The sequence below is a fragment of the Gossypium arboreum genome, chromosome 12, assembly GCF_025698485.1.
Source record: "Gossypium arboreum isolate Shixiya-1 chromosome 12, ASM2569848v2, whole genome shotgun sequence".
Lineage (NCBI taxonomy): Eukaryota > Viridiplantae > Streptophyta > Magnoliopsida > Malvales > Malvaceae > Gossypium > Gossypium arboreum.
In genome coordinates, this window is record NC_069081.1 from 110,297,156 (window position 1) to 110,318,605 (window position 21,450).

Genomic DNA, 21,450 nt, shown 5'->3' on the forward strand with positions numbered 1-21,450 from the left:
AAAACTCATTTTCTTCATTCTTCTTAAAAAAAAAAAGAAAATGGCTCTCAACTCTCTCCTCCTTTCCTAACTCCGGCCATTGGCCACTGTGACGGCTGCCGGTCACCGTTCATGGTGGCCGAAAAATTGAAAAATGGCCATTTTCGACCTTTCGACTCCTCGAGCCCAAAATCATGTCGTTTTTCATCGGCCTTGGCCTCCTACAGCGGTGCGTACAAAAAAAAAAAGTAATATTCGACTCATTTTTTGTGTTTTTTTTGTTTTTCCTTTCGTTTTAAAAATAAAAAAATATAAATATAAATATAAATGCACAAAATAATAAAAAGACGCAAAATAAAAGAGACCTTTTCAAGTTTTGTTTTTGATTCTCTATTATGTGTATTCGTAAAAAAAATACAATAGTTGTTTGGGGCTTTTAATAGCCGAAAATACAACAATTTTCTTTTTTCATTTTTTGCTTTTTTCTGTTGCTATTTTCTCGCCCAAATCGCAGGTACCGTGAAGACGTGGAGGAGGGCGTATGTGGAGGCGTGCGGCGGCGACTAGGCTAGTGACTAGGGTTTTCTGTTACTAGTTTAGGTTGTGGGCTTGTTGGGCTAGGGTTAATTTTGGGCTATGGGTTTTTGTTGTTTGGGCTGTAATTGGGTATTTGGACCTACTGTTGTAAATGGATAGTATTTTTTAGACTTTATTATTTTGGTTTAAATTTTTGCAATTTGGGCTCGAGTAAAATTGGACCATTACAGCTGCCCCTCTTTGCTCATTGTTGTGTAACGTGAATGAAGCAAAGACTTTAACAGGGCCAATTTTGCCTGGTCTTGTCGAATCTCGACTTTTTTGGTGCTTCTCTTCTTCAAGTAGCCTCATTCCAATCCACTGTAACTTTAGTGGAAATAAGACTTGTAACTTCAACCTACTCCACTGCAACTTCAGGGGGATAAGGTTTATGATTTGTAGCTTTAATCTGCTCCATTACAACTTCAGAGAGATAAGATTTGCTATCTTTGGTCTACTCCGCTGTAACTCTAGGGAAATAAAACTTGTAACTTCAACCTGTTCCATTGCAACTTCAGTGAGATAAGGTTTGTGATTTGTAGCTTTAATCTGCTCCATTACAACTTTAGGGAGATAGGATTTGCTATCTTTAGTCTGTTTCGCTGTAACTTCTAGGAAATAAGACTTGTAACTTCAACCTGCTCCACTGCAACTTTAGGGAGATAAGGCTGGTGGCTTCAATCTGCTCCACTGTAACTTCAAGAAGATAAGATTCGCCATATTCGATCTACTCCACTGCAACTTCAAGGAGATAAGATCTACAACTTCAATTTGCTCCACTGCTACTTTAGGGAGATGAGATTTGTGAATTCACCGATCTTGCTACACAGTCTTCTGAGGGACATGACCTGTAGAATCGATTTTATGGGCCTATGCTTATGCCAAATGATTAGGATGTCATGATCAGAATGAGTCAAATGCTCCTAACTAGATGTGTATGAATGATATTTGCATTAATGCAAAATGTCACGAGAATGATCCTTAATGTTTGGGTTGTCATTGCTCATTGTTCATCAATGTTCTATCACTGACGCAATATTCTGTCTTCTTGTTCAGCTGATATCTTTGACAGAAAACCTGAAAGAATAGTCACAATTTAGACTCTTCTTTCTAAAATATTTCTAACCCTTAGGTTTGGTGAATAACAGTCCTGTTTCAGGTTCCTGTACTATTTAGAAACTTCTTAAAGTAATATGACTTCTTTTATGTGAATATTATCAGCCTAGTAATCGTTGTTTCAATGAAAAATGCTTGAGAAAGATTATCATAATGGACAAGATGAAATTTTATTGAGAGTAAAACTCGAAGTGGAAAAATTAACCAAGATAGCAAATTTTGCTAAAGTACAAAATGAATAAGATGAAAATAGGTGCCCCAGATATTGCACAATGAGCTTCTCTGCACAAAACTTCTCGAAGACCCTTTGAACTTGATATGTGTCTAGAAGACCTACAATACTTTGTTGATGCCTCAAGATGTAGTATCATTCCTTCTTGTTAATTCGGAGAAGACAAGATTACCGCATGCCCCGTCTTCGATCAAAATTTGAGCTGCCCTTTTTCGGGTTTTCAACAAAAAAACCCCTTTGGTCTCAAAGCTCCCTTTGTAGGTTTTTGCCTTGACCTCTTTATTTTTTTTTAGAATGTCTCAAAGAGCCTTTTGCGGGTTTTTGCCTTAGCCTCTCCCCTTTTTAGGTGAAGTACTTCTTAACTGAATCTGAATTTACGAGATTGGACAAGTTTTTACCATCCATCTTGGTTAGAATCAGTACTCCTCCGGAAAAGACTTTCTTTACCACATAAGGTCCTTCCCAGTTTGGCATCCATTTCTCTCTGAAGTCCTTTTGTATTGGAAGGACCTTTTTCAATACCAGGTCCCCCTCATGGAATTCTCTTGGGCGAACCTTTTTGTCATAAGCTTACATCATTCACTTTTGGTACATTTGACCATTACGGATAGCCCTTAGCCTTTTCCCTTCGATCAAGTTCAACTAACCATATCGAGACTAGATCCATCCTGCTTCATCCAATTTTACCTCTGATAAAACTCAGAGAGAAGGAATCTCGACTTTAATTGGCAAAATTGTTTCCATTCCGTAGACCAAAAAGAAAGGCATTGCCCTAGTGGAGGTCCTGACAGATGTTCGGTAAGTATAAATGGTAAATGGTAACTTCTCATACCAATCGTTGTAAGTTTCAGTCATTTTCCCCACAATTTTTTTAATGTTCTTATTGGCTGCTTCCACCGCACCATTCATTTTTAGGCGATATGGCGATGAGTTGTGGTGTTTGATCTTAAATTGACTGCAGACCTCCGCTATCGTGCTATTGTTCAAATTCAGCATATTATCCAATATGATCCTCTTGGCATTTCATACCGACATATGATCTATTTCTTCAAGAATGTGCTAATTGCAGAATTTGTGACATTAACATATGAAGTGGCCTCTACCCACTTGGTGAAGTAATCGATAACCATGAAGATGAATCGATTTCCATTGAAAGTTTTTGGCGATATTGGCCCAATCACATCCATGCCCCACATAGAGAAAGGCCATAGAGAAGTCATAACATGAGTAGGTGAAGGAGGCACATGAATTTTGTCTCTATAAATTTGGCACTTATGACATCTCTTGGCGTAATTAATACAATCCCCTTCCATGGTGGACCAATAATATCTGAATCTCATAATCTGCCTGGCCATTGTAAAGCCATTGGCGTGTGTTCCATAGACACCCTCATGGACTTCTTTCAAGATTTTCTTAGCCTCAACGCGTCCACACATCTTAACAACACTTGATCTTTTCTTCTTTTGTATAGGATCTCTCTATCTAAGACATAGTCACTAGCTAGTCTTCTCAACGTCCTTTTATTATTCTCAGTTGCCTGGTTAGGGTATTCACGACTCTTCATATATCGCAATATATCGTGGTACCATGGGTGATCATCTTTTTCTTCTTCTTCGATATTGTAACAATGAGCCAGAGCTTCACAAATACTCATCCAGATAGGTTTTGTATCCTCTTGTTTGTTTACTTTAATCATGGAAGCTAAAGTAGCTAGGGCATCAGCCATCTGGTTTTCGTCTCGAGGAAGGTAGCAGGAGGTGATATCATCAAACATTTTAATCAATTCAAGAATCAGCTTTCGATAATCGATCAACTTAGGATCTCTTGTCTCCCATTCTCCCTTGAGTTGATAGATTAATAGCGCAGAATCCTCATACACCTCTAGCACTTTGATCTTACGTTCTATGGCTGCATGAATACCCATGATGCATGCTTTGTATTCTGCCATATTGTTCGTGCAATCAAAATCTAATTTACTAGTAAAGGGATAATGATTTCCGTTTGGGGATATAAGGACTGCCTTGATTTCGTTACCCATAGCATTTGAGGCTTCGTCAAAATTTAGTTTCCAATGATGGCTTGAGAATCTTCTTCAGTAGTTGCAACAGACATCAGATCTTCGTTCGGGAAATCAAAGTTCAAGGGCTCATAGTCCTCCAGAGCTCTACTAGCCAGAAAATCTGCTATTGCAATCTGTTTTACGACTTTCTGGTTCACATAGATTATATCAAATTTAGAAAGCAGAATTTGTCATCGGGCCATCCTTCCGTTCAAGGCTGTCGACTCCATCATGTATTTCAGAGGGTTCAGTTTCAAAATGGGCCAAGTGATATGATATAACATATACTGTCTTAATCTCTAGGTTGTCCAGATCAAGGCACAACACAACTTCTAGATTGGTGAATACCTTGTCTCACATTCAATGAACTTTTTACTGAGGTAGTATATTGCTCTTTCCTTCCTTCCCGACTCATCATGTTGGCCGAGCACGCACCCCATGGAATTCTCAAATACGGCCAAGTACAGTATTAATAGTTTATCTAGGTTGAGTAGTATCAATACTGAGGTATTGGACAAGTAATGTTTGACCTTGTCGAAAGTCTTTTGGCATTCTTCATCCCATACACCTAGATTGTGTTTCCTAAGGAAACGAAATATGGGGTCACATTTCTCAGTTAGTTGTGAAATGAACCGGGCGATGTAATTTAATCTCCCCAAGAAACCTCAGACTTCTTTTTTAGTACGTGGCGGAGGTAGCTCATGTATGGCATTGATTTTTTCTGGGTCGATCTCAATTCCCTTTTCACTGATTACAAATCATAACAACTTTTCGGACTTAGCCCCGAAGGTGCATTTTGCTAGAGTGAGTTTTAGCTGGAACTTTCTCAACCTTAGGAACAATTTCCTTAGGACTTGTACATACTCCTTCTCTATCGGTGACTTTGCAATCATATTATCGACATAAACTTCGATTTCTTTGTACATCACATTATGAACAGGGTTACCATAGCTTTTTGATATGTTGCTCTCGCATTTTTCAATCCAAATGGCATCACTTTATAGTAAAATGTTCCCCATACAGTTACAAATATGGTCTTCTCCATGTATTTAAGATGCATCTTAATCTGGTTGTACCCCGAGAAACCATCTATGAAGGAGAACAATGAGTAACCTGCCGTGTTATCTACTAAGGTGTCAATATGAGGCAATGGGAAATTGTCATTTGGGCTGGCTTTGTTCAAATCCCTGTAGTCTACACACATTCGTACTTTTCTATCTTTTTTAGGGACAAAGACGATATTGGCTATCCATTCTGAGTATCTAACCACTTTTAAGAACCCAGCATCGAACTGTTTATTGACCTATTCTTTTATTTTTAGCAAAACATCAGGCCTCATCCTTTAGAGCTTTTGTTGAACAGGCATGCACTCTTCCTTTACGGGGACTCGATGTACCATAATGTCAGTATTTAACCCAGGCATGTCTTGATATGACCATGCAAAAACATCCTTGAATTCTTAGAGTAACTCAATAAGATCTCGCTTTGTCTCTACAGTGATACAAGTTCCAATCTTCACCTCTTTTCCCTCCCTAAGCTCACGATTTCGACTAACTCTTTGTGAGGTAAGATTTGTTTTTCATCTTGTTCTACCATCCTCAAAAAGTCAAGAGATAGGTCACAATCTTGATCATCTTCAAAATCTTAAGAATCTTCCATATACATATCCTGCTCAAAAGGAGACCCTAAGTCCTTAGCATCGTTGCTCATATCATTGATATCTGGAGACCTGTTATGGTAATGAAGGGTAATCCAAAAAATAACAGAGTTTAAGAATAATTATTTGTATAATGAATAATGAATAAAAGAATATTTGAAAGAAAGTCCAATAGGACAAAAGAATATAAGAAAAATCATCTATATAACATGATTATAAATAAAATAGAAAGAATAAAAGAATATCTGCTCAGAATGATAGCAAAGATGCATTTAATTGAAATAAAAATTTTAGCCACAAGCTTATTTCACAAAAGGATTCTTATTACTCCTGGGCTTAGAACAATAAGCATGTTCTGAACATTACTCTGAATTATCCCTAAAAACTACAGGAATCTCTTTCGCAGTCCAGTTGTTCAGAACACTCCTAGGTACATAAGGGCGGATTCCCGACAAATTCCCTTATTCAGTTCTCTCTTTAGATATGGCATTAATGTTCAGATTTTCGAACCTTTCTTCTGTGGTTTCTTTTTTTGGTGTCCCTCGCTCAGGGTGAATAATTTTTCCTGATACAAAAGTTCTGGATATGAAGGGGAAGATCATTGGTTTCCATTTGATCTTCTCTCCACTCAACTGTGCTCTCATCCTCTCTTGCTTCTTTTCTAACTTCATCTTTCTTTGTCTCGCGTCTGGCTTAAATTCTAAGCTGAAGCGGTCTCGTTTATCCTTCATCATCGGTACTTCAATCCTTCTTTGAAGGTATCTCCCGAGTCCTCTTTCTGGTGAAGCCCTTTTTTCCGACAGTCAGGTGTAGGCTTATTTTAGTAGTTTTGGATATTCTAGGCATGGGGATCCTGTTTCCTTCGGTGATGAATGTTACGTTCACAAATTCCAAAGATCAAAAGGAACATTTGATCGCTTCATCATTTGCCTCTAAATATGGCTATCACTGGTCACAGCTGCAATGATGTCTTCTTCTGCCTTTATAGTTACTAGCCTGCTTTCTGTTACTAACTTAAACTTTTGGTGCAGTGATAAAGGCACTGCCCCTACTGAATATATCCAAGGCCTGCCCAATAAGCAGTTATATGAAGGCTTGATGTCTATCACCAGGAAGTCCACCTCATACGTGTTTGGGTCGATCAAAAGGGGTATTTCGATCCTTCCCATTATTCTCCTTTCGGGGCCATCGAATTCCCTTACTATGTTTTGACATGTCTTCATGTGAGAGCTATCCGTAGGCAACCTATTTAGTATGGATAGGGGCAAGACATTCAGGGCCGATCCATTATCAATCAACACCCCAGGAAGTGATACCCCTTACAGCGGGTAGTGATGTGCAGAGCCCTAGTAGATCCCATTACTCCGGGTGGTATTTTATCATCATTAAAGAAGATGAAATTATCAGCGCTTATGTTGCTAACCAGATGGTCTAGCTTGTTGACTGAAATATCGTTAGCGACATAAGTTTTGTTTAATACTTCCATCAATGCGCTACGATGTACTTCCGAACTTAAAAGTAGAGCTAGCACTGATATACAGACTAGTTTTTTATGCAACTGCTCTACAACATTGTACTCGCTGTGCTTTAAAATTTTCAAGAATTCCTTAACCTCATTTTTATTGACCAGCTAGTTAACAGGCGACTCTAGTCTGGCCATTTTTCCTCCTTTTGTTCGACCGCCAAGGCCTTTCCTTTTATGGGTTCTGCTTTTGTATTTGCTAAATCGTAGCGCCTTCCACTACATGTATAAAAACCCACATCTTGGTCCTCTCCTGAAACACCAGCTGGGTTATCCTTTCCCGAGATCGTCACATTGCAGTCGTAATTCTAGGGAACCCTCTTACTGTCTTTATTAGGAAAGACTGCAGGTTTCTGGATTATAACCTTTGGTGCCATTTTTATTCTAGCTTTATTGTTTATTGGTCATAAAATGATGACCACCGGGTAGTTAACTTTTTGTACCTTCATTGTCGGTTCTCCTTTCGACGCGCATATATTTTCCTCTTTAGGACTTTTAACATATTCATAAAATTCCATTTCTTTATTGTCTATCATGTCTTACACTAGGGCCCTAAACTCGATGCACTATTGGATCTCATGCCCCTCTCCATTGTGAAACTCGCAGTAGTTCCTTATTCCTTCAGGTCTCCCCTCTAAAACTGGTATGATTAATCCCCTTTTTACCATATCTTTCCAAACCCGTCTCAATAGGTTTTGACTTTTGCAACCTCACTTTTGACCTTTTTTCTCCCACCTTTATTTATCCCATTTACCCATTGGTCAACATGATTGGGTAACGGGTTTCCTGCTACATTCAGTCCTGATGGGTCATCAAACTTTACAATTCTCATTTTTATAAACCTTTCGACCAACTTTTTAAACGCAGTACAATTTTCGATTGAATGCCCAGTGATTCTAGCATGGTATTCGCATTGATCGTTTGCGTCATACCATTTAGGAAATAGGGGTTGCATCTGTTTTAGGTAGAAAGAGGACACCACATGCGCAACAAATAGGTTTTGATACGGCTCCCTATACGTCATGGGTATAGATGTGAACTATAGTCTTTTTGAATTTTCCCTTGCATTAGATTCCTGCCTTGGGGAGCCCTGATGGTTAGTGGTTACTGTCTTCGGCTAGCTCACAGTAATTGACTTTGAATAACCCTTGTTTTATATACTCATGTTACTTACCTCATTCTCCCTTTTTTTTTCTTGGTGCTGATCTCTTGGTGTTTTCCCCCACATCTATTTTTTCGCACCTTATTGCATTTTCTATCAACTCACCGGATATTACTATGTCCGAGAAACTCTTAGTTGTGCTCCCAGCATGTGATTAATGAATGGAGCCTTTAGTGTATTAATAAAGAGCATTGATGTCTCTTTTTCTAGTAGAGGTGGTTGGACTTGTGTGGCGACTTCCCTCCACCTTTGAGCATACTGCCTGAAGCTCTCGTTTGGCTTTTTCTCCATGTTCTGCAAGGTGATTTTGTCGGGTTCCATATCTATTACGTGGTCATATTGTTTCATAAAGGCTTGTGCCAAGTCCTTTCATAAATTGATTTGGGCACGGCTCAATAGATTATATCATTTGGCCGTTGCCCCGGTTAGGTTATCTTAAAAATAGTGAATTAATAACTGATCATTATTAATATAGCCTGTCCTCCTTCGACAGAACATTGTAATGTAAGCTTCGGGGCAACTGGTCCCGTTATATTTCTCAAATTCCGGGGTCTTAAACTTGGGTGGGAGCACCAGGTCTGGAACCAAGCTCAAACATTTGGCATCAACTCTATCAGCACTTTCCAATGCTTTGAACTTCTCCTCCAACCATCTGCATCGGACTTCGAGTTGTTTTGGGAGCTCCACTTTTGCCTTTTTTACCTCCGCTATGTCATCAAGATCAGGGACAATGAGATTTGCTGGATTGTCTCTGAAGCCTGAGCTTGTCGGGAAGTTTGTTAGTACCGAAGCATCTGCTTGATGTTGGGGACTGATGTTAACGGACACCTTATGTGGATATGCGTTGGGTTGTGCTTGGGTATTTGTTGGGGTAAAGCCCGGTGGATAGACTGGGTCCTCGTTGTCATCCCCGGAATTGACCGTAAGGCTCTTTCCTTTTTCTGGCCCTCTAATCAACAACTAGGTTAACTGGTTCATCATATTCTTTTAGGATTCTAACATCTGATCCTTCATATCCTGTTGAACATTGGCCAGTTGCTCTTGCATCTGTATTTACAGCCGATCTTGCATTTCTTTTTACATTTGCTCTAACATTTCCAATCTTTGGTCCATTGCTTTACTTTTCTTTCGTGTACCGTAATAATACTTAATTGGTGGACTTTTGTCAGTTTCTAGATTCACTGAAATAATTTTTAATTAATTAGGGTCCTTTTCTGAAAGTTAATACATGTAATGCGATGTAATGCAAATGCATTGAATGAATGCAAAAAAAGCGTCGACTCTGATTCAATTTCTTTTAGAATAACTTTACTAGAAAACAAAATTCTTCACATAAAATGAATTACATATATGGTTTCGCCCTAATGCTCAAAGTTTTAACCTTCCTACGGAGCCAAGCTAACTCTCAACCCTGATCCGATTCTAATTCATATTTTACACTTAGTACGTCAGCTTGAACTGCTAGGGTGTGTGAATGATCGGCCACATCTCATAACTGAGCCACAACTTCACCCATAATATAATCTCTGTCCCTAACTTGATCCTGGGAATGATGGAGTTGCTCTTTCCAACGCTCTTCATTTGCTTCAAGGAGTTCAACCCAGAGTTCTCAATTTTGCAATGTAGTCTCGAGTTCTTCAATCTTCCTTTTCAGCTCTTCAATCTTGTTTGAGCTCGCCTTCAACTTCATTGCAGAGTTTCGACTACGACACTGATGAATCAACTTTTCCAATTTTGCCACTCTAGCTTTTAAATTGATTTTCTCATTTCGGGCTTCCGGTAAGCTGTAATACCCTGAAAATTTTTGCAGTAAGATATTATTCTCGATATAGTAAAATAAGAAAATAAAGTGACAAAAAGGAAAATTTTGAGTTGTGTCAACGTTGGGAAGTATATTATGATATATTAATTCAAGAAAGGACTAAATTGTAAAGATGAGAAAAGTTTTGTTGCACAAGTGTAAATACTCAAAATTTGAGGGGTTAAAGTGTAAATATGAAAAAGTTAAAAGACCAATAGTGCAAATATTTTAAGGGTAGAATGATCTAGAAACTAAGGAAAATGGATGAATTAGGACCAAATTGAATAGGTGAAAAATTATGATGGACTAAATGACAATTTTACCAAATTAAGTAATGACTCAAGGATGGAATTCTAAAAGATCATGAAGGGCAAAATGGTCAATTAGTAAGAGAGAGAATTCTAGAATGTAATGATTATATTAATGATATTTTAAATTAATTAATTAGATAAATATTATTTTATTAATATTTTAATGAGATATTTATTATTATTTTATTATTATTTATTTAGTATATAAGGAAGGAAAGATGAAGAATTCTCATCATCTTTCCATGCATGCAAACGTTAGAAGAGAAGAAAAGAAAGAAAGTTTTCTTTTCTTTACAATTTGGTCCTTCTACCAAAAATTCACTATTTTCACCTAGAAATCAAAAGAATTTCCATAGCTACCAAGAGAGAAAAATGTTAAGGAGACTATGGGAAGTTAGAATGTCAAATTGGATTCAAGGAATAGAAGCTGGAGGAGAGAGAAAATCAAATTGAAGATTGGAATTAATAGAAAAGGTAAGTACATCAAGATTTTAATATATTTTTAAGTTGTTATTATTGAGAAAGCATGGAAATAATGTTATAGTATAGTTTTCTTACATAAGTTGCTATGTTCTTGATATGTTAGTGAATAGAAAATAAGAGAAAGTGATGAGAAGTAGTGTAGAAAAAAAAATAAGGGTGTTATAAACATGGTAATTAATATCTTGCACTAAAACAGTTTTGGACAGCAGCAGTAGTCTAAATTTGAAAAATCATCAAAATTGTATAAATATAATTATAGGATGAATAAAATATGAAATTAAATCTCATTGAGTCTAGCTTCTTATAGAATAAATTATGTATGCAATGGAATTGTAAATCATGAGATATAATAAATTTTGTGAGACAAGGTCATAATGATTTCGGGTTCCCCTGTTATGACTTTGGAAAATCATAAAAACTTGGATAAAAATAATTATGGACTTAAATTTATATTTTTAGAATTATTAATGAGTCTATTTTAAATATAAATAAACGGGAACATCATTTGAATTCTGTACGAGGAGATAATTAATTTTTAGTGAAGAAGGGTCAGAACTGTCAAACAGTAGAACAGAGGTAACTTTAAAGAATAAACTGTACTTATTGGCTAAACCAAAAATTTTTAAAATTTTATGGTAAGAATATATATGAGTCTAGTTTCATGGAAAATTATCGGATCTTAAATTTTAGTTCTATAGCTCCAGATATAAATAATTTAGTAACTATGACACAGATGGACAGCTTGAATATTCATAAAAGTAAGTAAGAAAAATTATAGATAATGTTACTTACAAGTGTGTTATATACACTAAGGATGTGGAATAGAGAGGAGGAGGAGGAAAAATGTGTATGAATATTCATCTAGTATGGCTAATTTGCATGTTTTAGGCTCAGGGACTAAACTGAATAAAAGTAAAACTTTATGGGTAATTTTGTAAAAATGTCAGAAATGACCAAATTGCATGAAATGGATTATTTTATTATTTAAATTACAAAATTGAATGAAATTATTAATTTAGTTCAAGATCGGGGGAAACATGTTTTAAGGATTAAATTGAAAAGTGTTAAAATTATGGAAAATTCTGATATTTATAGAATTCATGGACTGTTATTAATATGTATGAGAATAATAGCTGGAAGTAAGGATTAAATTGCAAGAATTTTATTTTTCTAACCCTAAGGATGAAATCGTCATTAATTAAAAGTTTAGGGGAAAAATGGTAATTTTGCCTAGAGCATTAATTAAATGCATTAGAATATGTAACGAATGAAAATGATGATTAAATTTATTTATAAAGATCCGGATGACTCAAATACGAGATTTGATCGTGGAAAAGAAAAGATATCGAATTAATGAAATTATAAACACAAACAAGTAAATGAGGTAAGTTCGTGTAACTTGAATTATATTCTTAAATGCTTGAAATGTATGTTATTGATGTGAATATGATTTGAATGTTCATTGTATGAAAATTAATGAAACATTGATATATTTGATAAAATGAGAAGAAATCTTGGTTGAATGAAAGGAAAATTCGATAGATCTCTGAAAAGGAATTGACAGTAAAAAGGATCTAGCCCGGACGGGTGATCCTATCCTAATATAGCCCTCCCGAAGAATATGTGTAAAATGGATTTAGCACGGACGGGTAATCCGAATTAGGGTCTGAATTTAGCTTGGACTGGTAATTCGGATCCAAGGTCATTAGAGTAATTGTCGTTGCGAGGGATTTAGCTTTGGTGGTAATCCCGACAATACTCTATGAGTTTACATTACAGGGGATTTAACTTGGACTGATAATCCCGCTGTAAGGATGAGGTTCGCGGGAGTGTGCTCTCTAAAATGAAATGTGTAAGACCATGGTTGAAAGATACCATGGCAACATGATATGAAATGTGTAAGACCATGGTTGAAATATACCATGGCAACGTGACATGAAATGTGTAAGACCATGGTTGAAAGATACCATGGCAACGTGTCATGAAATGTGTAAGATCATGGTTGAAAGATACCATGGCAACGTGACATGAAATGTGTAAGACCATAGTTGAAAGATACCATGGCAACGTGACATGAAATGTGTATGACCATGGTTGAAAGATACCATGGCAACGTGACATTAAAAAAAAAAAGACCATGGTTGAAAGATACCATGGCAACATGACAGAAAGTGAGTAAGACCATAGTTGAAAGACACTATGGCATCATGTCGAAGATAAATAAGATCGTGGATGAGAGACGCCAAGACATCTATTGAACAACTAATATTCAGGTAATGTGTATCAAATGATGAATGATTTTATGAATTGGTTATACAAAATGGTTGTATGAAATGTTTACAAGAATTGGTCATATGAAAATATATGTAGAAAATAGTTGAATGAAATAATTAAGAAGATAGATAAATGAAATAAGTATAAGTATATGGAATATAATTTATGTTAAGTTTGATATAAACTATTACCGAATAAATATACATAAAATATATGGAAATGATGGAGCATGAAATATTGATATAATGAAAATGAATGATATATACTTATGAAGAAAGCGGTAAGAGAATGATATGTTTCATGACATGTACATATATGATTATCTTTAATATGTTAAAATAAGGAAATTATGTAAGTAAAAACAATTATTAAAACTCAAGTGTGACATGTCGAGAAAATAAGTATATCAATGTTGAATTTATTTGAAATATGTACTAGTATACTAACAATGTTGCTGTTTGATGCTTAGACAAGTGCCAAGCTGTTGATTGAATGGTAATATATTTATTTATATGATGCATTGAATCGGTAAGTATTTAATTGAATTTTTTTAAGTGATCTGTAAATTCTAGTAATGCTCTGAAACCCTATTTCGATGGCAGATACGGGTTAGGGGTGTTACATAAGCTCTTTTCTAAGGCTTCCTTTTGAACCTAAGTAACTTGGAATTTTCTCTCCCAACGATCAGCTCTGGTCTTTTCTTCCTGAATCTCATGTCGCCATTGCTCTGGTGTTTTTCCCAATCCGGCGTTCTCACTGATAAACATAGCTTCTTATAATCAGATTTTAGACTATTCAAATCTTCTTCAGCCTTATTCTTGGCCTTTCTCACTTTCTCGGTTTCTAGTTTTTGAACATCAACATCTAGTCTCAAATGTATCTTCTCCTCCTCTAGTTGCTCTATCTTCTTTCCTAACACTGCATTTATTTTATCAAAATCCTATTTTATGATCTCTAGCTCAGAGGGGACAGCTTGCAAGTATTCTTCCATCGATCTCACGTTTTCTCGATTTGTCTCGAGGATGTTGTCGTTGATTCTTTTACTCCACCACCCATTATATTTAGCGGTCGTCATCAAACCTACAGTGAATCTTTTCATTCATTGGGTTTGGTTCCAAGTGTTAAATATTTCTCAGATCTTTTTCTTGTAGTTTTCCCCCTTATATGAAAACTCACACTAAGCTAACCCCTGGGTTGTCGATATAAATTGTCTTGATCTGTACTGCCTCAAAACCAGTAAATAAAGCATACCTAACTGCTCCCCAAATCCCAAGCAGAGGGACCCAGTCAAAATCCCTACACCGGTATAGAATTTCATTGGGAACCATCCAATGGGCTCTCCACTCGACATCTTTTTCTTGCAGATTTTGAAGGATCGCTATCCACTTTTCTTCTAATAAATTATCCCGCCTCGGTGTAGCCACTATTTCCTTTAATGGAGAATAATTCTCAGAGAATACCTGATAAGAAACCTTATCTACTTTCTAGAAATGACTATGATACCAAGCCAGCAATAGTTGCGCACATCCTATGAATCTTCCCTCGCCATTCTCCCGCATACGTTCAAAGATCTGAATGTTTCGGCCAAAATTGATGGAACAGGCGTAGCCCTCTTATCAAGTCTGTCAAACAAATCAGAAACCACTTCATCTACGTACCCTAACGCCTTAGGAAAAACCATTAGCCCATAAATACTTAAAGCAAAAACATCCACTCTCTTCTTCACGTCTGGGTGTGCCAAAATCAAGTCTCGCAAACTTTTCCAGGGAATACATTTGCTTTCTCCTTTCTGTTTGATCCGAGCTGTAACCTACTGCTCACTCATTCCGGTGATATTCATCAATTTCATCGCAAAGGTCAGAACATTAGCGGCTCTAGAATAGGCCTTGTCAACTTGAACCTTTGGACATTGAAGTAGGGCGGTATATTCTTCCATTGTGGGTACCAAATCTACGTTCCCAAATGTGAAACAACTGTAAGCCGGATTCCAGAATTGGGCCAAAGCCCGAAACAGATGCTTATCTATCTTGATGTCGAGTAAGTAAGGTAGATCTCCGTTGTTTTCGTAAAATAGCTGTTTGACTTTATCACCCAAACGGGCCTACATTTCCTTCAATTCTCGAAGATCATTATATGTCACGCTAATACGAGTAAAGTCTCATAACTCTGATGTATACCCCTCTGCCAAGCTATCTCTCTTTTTCTAATTGCGTTTTCTCTGACCATATACGGACAACCGGATTATCCTCCACTTTATCAAGAAATCCGTTCTCCATTACAAGCTCTTTATTTAGTAATTGAACTTGAAACGACACCTTTTTTATGATGAAATGCTATGCAATCACAAGCAAAACAATACAGGTTAGTACAATTCATATGAAATTAAAGCAATAGTACAATTCATATGAAATTAAAGCAAGCAAGAAATAATAAGCAGAACACCTATTCGGACTACCGCTAATAGTTTGGTGTGGCTCTACCTAGGGTGGGCTCCTATGGGTCACTACATGTGGTTCGATGCTAAAGATAGGATACTTGAACCAGCAGATTCCTCGATCCTCACCCATTATAGGCTCATATAGATCGAGTTCGGTTCAAGGGAATACATTTCCCTATGGCTATACGGAGATGCAAATCTCACGAAGACATAGGTACGGATGTATCCTGGAAGCGATCCACTATCCTAGACGGAGGTGTCAACCTCACAAAGGACTAGTTTCTCACTCCCACTTAAAGGGTAGGACCTAGCGGTCATGCAATACAATATGCAAAAATATTTAAAGACACGAACCAACAAAAAAAGTATTATGACCAAGATCACGAAGATAATAGATGAAATGCAATGAATGAATCGTATTTTAAATCGAATTTTCAATTTTCAACGAAAAGATATAATGTAACACCCCCTACCCGTATCCATTGCCGGAATAGGGTATGAGGCATTACCGAAGTTTACTGAACATTTTCAGATAATTCTGAGTCATTTATTATTCAGATTTTGAAAATAATCATAACGTCTCTCTATTGGGCCCTCGAAGCCCCAAACATACACTAGAAACCAACTGGAATTAAATCGGGATTATAAAAAAAAATTTTGCAAAATCTTAAATTTTATTTTCATCTAAGTACTTACCATTTCAATGCTCCTTAGAATTAAACATGTTACCATTCAATCAATAGCTTGGTACTTGTCTAAGCGTCAAACAACATCATTGTTAGTATACTTGCACATATTTCATATAAATTCAACATTGATATACTTATTTTCTCGACATGTCACACTTGAGTTTAATAATTGTCTTTACTTACATAATTTCCTTGTATCAACATATTAAAGACAATCATATATGTACATGTCATGAAACATATCATTCTCTTACCGTTTTTTTCATAAGTATATATATCAATCATTTCATTATATCAATATTTCATACTCCATCATTTCCATATATTTTATGTATATTTATTTCGGTGAAGTTTATATCAAACTTAACATAAATTATATTCCATGTACTTATTCTTATTTCGTTTATCTATCTTCATAATTATTTCATACAACTATTTTGCACATATATTTCCATATGACCAGTTCTTGTAAGCACTTCACACAACCATTTCATATAACCATTCGTCATCCGGTACATATTACCTGAATATCAATTGTTCAATAGATGCCATAGCGTCTCCCATCCACTGTCTTATTTATTTTTGACATGATGCCATAGTGTCTTTCAACTATGGTCTTACTCATTTTCTGTCATGTTGCCATGGTATCTTTCAACCATGTTTTTATTCATTTTCCCGTCATGTTGCCATGGTATCTTTCAACCATGGTCTTATTCATTTCATGTCACGCTGCCATGGTATCTTTCAACCATGGTCTTATTCATTTTCTATCATGTTGCCATGGTATATTTCAACCATGGTCCTACACATTTCATATCATGTTGCCATGGTATATTTCAACCATGGTCCTACACATTTCATATCATGTTGCCATGGTATCTTTCAACCATGGTCTTACACATTTCATATATCTTTCAACCGTGGTCTTACACATTTCATATCAGGTTGCCATGGTATCTTTCAACCATGGTCTTATACATTTCATATCAGAGAGCACACTCCCGCAAACTTCATCCTTACAGTAGGAGTACCAGTTCAGGCTAAATCCCCTGTAATATAAACTCATAGAGTATTGTCGGGATTACCAGTCCAGGCTAAATCCCCTGCAACAACAATCACTCTAATGGGCTTGGATCTGAATTACCAGTCCAAGCTAAATTCAGACCCTAATTTGGATTACCCGTCCGGGCTAAATTCATTTTTCACATATTCTTCAGGAGGGCTATATCAGGATAGGATTACCCGTCCGGGCTAGATCCTTTTTACCGTCAATTCCTTTTCAAAGATCCATCGAATTTTCCTTTCATTCAATCGAGATTTCTTCCCCCCTTTTTTTATCAAATATATCAATGTTTTATCAATTTTCATATAATAAACATTCAAATCATATTCATGTAAAAAAACATGCATTTCAAGCATTTAAGAATATAATTCAAGTTACACGAACTTACCTAGCGAAATTGCAGAAATATCAAGATTCAGGGGCATTTTGGTAATTTATCATTTTCCCGATTTTCACTTGATCTTAAATTGAAAATTTCATTCAATTTATTAATTTGGATAATAAAACAATTTATTCCCTTCAATTTGGTCATTTTTGACATTTTTACAAAATTGCCCCTGAAGTTTTACTTTTATTCAATTTAGTCCTTAAGCCTAAAACATGCAAATTAGCCATGCTAGCTGGATATTCATATATATTTTCCTCCCTTTTTCCTCTCCATTCCACATCCTTAATGTATATAACACACTTGTAAGTAACATCATCTATAGTTTTTATTATTTACTTTTATGAATATTCAAGCTGTCCATCTGTGTCATAGTCACTAAATTATCTATACCTGGAGCTATAGAACTCCAAATTAAGATATGAAAATTTTCTCTGAAACTAGACTCATATATATTTTTACCATAAAATTTTCAGAATTTTTGGTTTAGCCAATAAGTACAGTTTATTCTTTAAAGTTACCCATGTTCTGTTGTCTGACAGTTCTGACCCTTCTTCACTAAAAACTAATTATCTCCTTGTACAGAATTCGAATGATATTCCCGTTTATTTCTATTGAAAATAGACTCATTCAGGATTCTAAAAATATAAATTTAAGCCCATAATATTTCTATCCAATTTTTGATGATTTTCCAAAGTCAGAACAGGGGAACCCGAATTCATTCTGACTTTGTCTCACAAAATTCATTATATCTCATGATTTACAAATCCATTGCTTACACCGTTTCTTCTATGAGAAACTAGACTCAATAATATTTAATTTCATATTTTTTTTATATTCTAATTCGATTTATACAATTTATGGTGATTTTTCAAAGTTACTCTACTGCTGCTGTCCAATGTTGTTTTAGTGCAAGCTGTTTATTACCATTTTTTTTCCTTAAGCTTTAATAAATAACAATTTCGTCCCTACTCAATTAGCCTCTCAATTGAGATGATTTTTCTCAATTAACACTTTATTATATCACTTTAAACTACTTTACAACTTTTGGAAATCATAATTTCAGCACTAGACTTTAATTTCAAACATTTTCACAATTAGGTCCTAAAATCAATTTCCATTAATTTTACTTGATAAAATTATCATATATCAAAATTAAAGCTTCAATTCTATGTTTATTCATCATATGCTTCTAGCACTCATCCAAAATAACTTTAAAAATTAGCCCTTCAACATAAAACTTATGAATCACTTTACAATTCAATCCTTATTTCATTTCTAACTTGAATTTCTATCAATTAAACCCTTATTTCATCATTTTACTCAACATGAACATTATCTAGAAATCTATTAACTTTCAAAATATCAACTTAATTTTATCAAAATCTTGTTCCAAAGCTTCTAAAACATCAAAATTAAGTAAAAAGGGCTAAATTGACTTATCTATTAAACTTCCAAGCACACACCTTTAGTTTTCCCCTTTTCTTCTTTCTTTTCTTTTTCTTTCTTTCCTTCCCCTGCTCTCTGTTTCGTTTGCTTTGTTTTCTTCATTTCTATCTTTTTTTCTTTTCATATATATATACACATATGTATTTATACTTAAATGATAAGTATTATTTATTTATTCATGTGTATATTATTAGTACATTTGTATTCATTTATAACCATGCATTTGTCATTATTTAATATATTTATCATATAAAATCTTATAATATAATTATTTAATTAATAAATATATTTTATAATATAATAAATATCTATTTAATATCTAATACATGTTTTACAAATGTATGTATTTTTATCCATACACTTGTATATTTTATTTACTATACATTTGTCTTTGTACTAATTTATGTATCATATAAATATCTTATAATATAATTATAATAAATTAATTTAATATCATTTATTACTAATAAATATATATATTTTATAATTTGAAATCTAAGTAAAATCTTAAATTTTTACTTTATATGCTGCCTCACTTATGCTAAATGGCATAATTTCCATTTTGGTCCTTTTATTTTCTTTTAATCTATAATTAAACTTTTACACTTTATTCAATTTAATCCTTTTATCAATTATCCTTAGTTAAGCTAAATTCACTTAATTAAACTCTAATTAACCATTCAATTAACTTTTTAAAATTTTTTATAATTATTTACGGATCCATTTTTCAAGAATTGAGACTCGAAAATACATTTTTGCCAATAACCGTAAAATTTGAGTTATTACATATAAATTAATCAATTTAAGGCTTGACTCTCTCAGGTCCCCAGTGGAGTCGTCAAGCTGTCGAAACCATTTTTTTTGAAAAAATGGGGTCGACTTGATTTTAAAAATAAAAACGGAGTCGCCACCAATCGTTTTTGATGAGGTGTGATTGGGTCACCTCGTGATTGATCGTTTTAATAAAACATTTTGATTTACTAAACAACAATTTTGCTCTACGAAATTCGAGAAAACAGGTTCGGGAGTCGGTTACGTACGAAGAAGAATTAGCACCCTCATAACGCCCAAAATTGGTACCTAATTGATTAATTAATGTCTAAACGTCGAAAGTTGAAAACTCGAAAAGAATTTAAAATACGATCTTTTTTTATTAATGTTGATTTAAAAGAAATGCTTGAATAAATTGAAGCAAACATTGAAGGCCTTATTGTCTCGAGGTAACAAAATATTACATCCTGTAAGTTAGGACACGACATTTGAACCTTTGAAAATAAGCTTGCCTTTTAATTGTTTTATTTTAAAATTCGCACTTTGATTTTTAAAAGGATATTCTGTTGTTTAGATCCGACGAGGAAAATTGAAACCCCGTAAGTTAGGGCACGACCTTCTCGAGTTTCTAAACGCGGAATATTGCCTTTATCTTATTTAAAAATCATGTATTTTGAAATTTAAAAAGATACTCAGTTATTTAGGTTTAACGAGAAAATCGAGACCCCATAAGTTGGGGTACGATTTCTCGAATTTTCTAAATACAAAACATTGCCTTATTATTGAATATTTTTGAATAATAACAAGTGTAATAACTAAACAAAACATAATTTCTTATTTAAAACAATGATTTAGATAAAATTGTTGCGCTAAATAACAAAAATATAAATACGTTAACAAAAACAATTCATGATATCACATGATATACTAAATTTTAATGCTAATATGGACAATCGAAAGAAAGAATCATAAGACAAAATAACTAATGACATGAACAATAACAACGTCAATAATGATGATAATACAAAAAAAAGATAATAAAGGTGATAATAATAAAATCTAAATCTTGGAGTAATGAATAAATAAATGAAAGGGATAATAAAAGAAATGTGAAAGAGGCGGATATAAACAATAAAATAAAGAAGATATTAAGTGATTAATAAAAATGGTTTAAAATAAATAATATATGAAGAGATTTAAAACAAGTTCAAATTTACAAAAAGGTTGAAATTTTACTAAATAAATAGTAGGAAGACAAATAGGTAAATAAATAATAAATAAATAAAGAAAACAAATAAAATAACTTGTAAAAAATTTGAAAGTAAGCAAATAAATAAAAGAATAAAGAAATGGTAAATAAAACAATTTAAAAGATAACAAAAATAGTAATAATAATAATAATAATAATGATAATAATATAAATAATAATAGGAAGAATAATAATATGTTTATAATAATAGGGATAATAATAAAAGATAATAGCA

The 21,450-nt window shown here is 34.4% G+C and overlaps 1 protein-coding gene across 1 annotated transcript; it reads right to left on the reverse strand.

Moving 5' to 3' along the window:
* Positions 1 to 47: 47 nt before the first annotated feature.
* Positions 48 to 3,827, reverse strand: LOC128285512 (uncharacterized). Its single transcript, XM_053022981.1, has 2 exons — positions 3,441 to 3,827; positions 48 to 200 (listed from the first exon to the last, which is right to left on the reverse strand). The coding sequence occupies exons 1-2, from the start codon at positions 3,825 to 3,827 to the stop codon at positions 48 to 50; spliced, it is 540 nt and encodes a 179-aa protein (XP_052878941.1).
* Between the last annotated feature and the right edge of the window lie 17,623 nt (positions 3,828 to 21,450).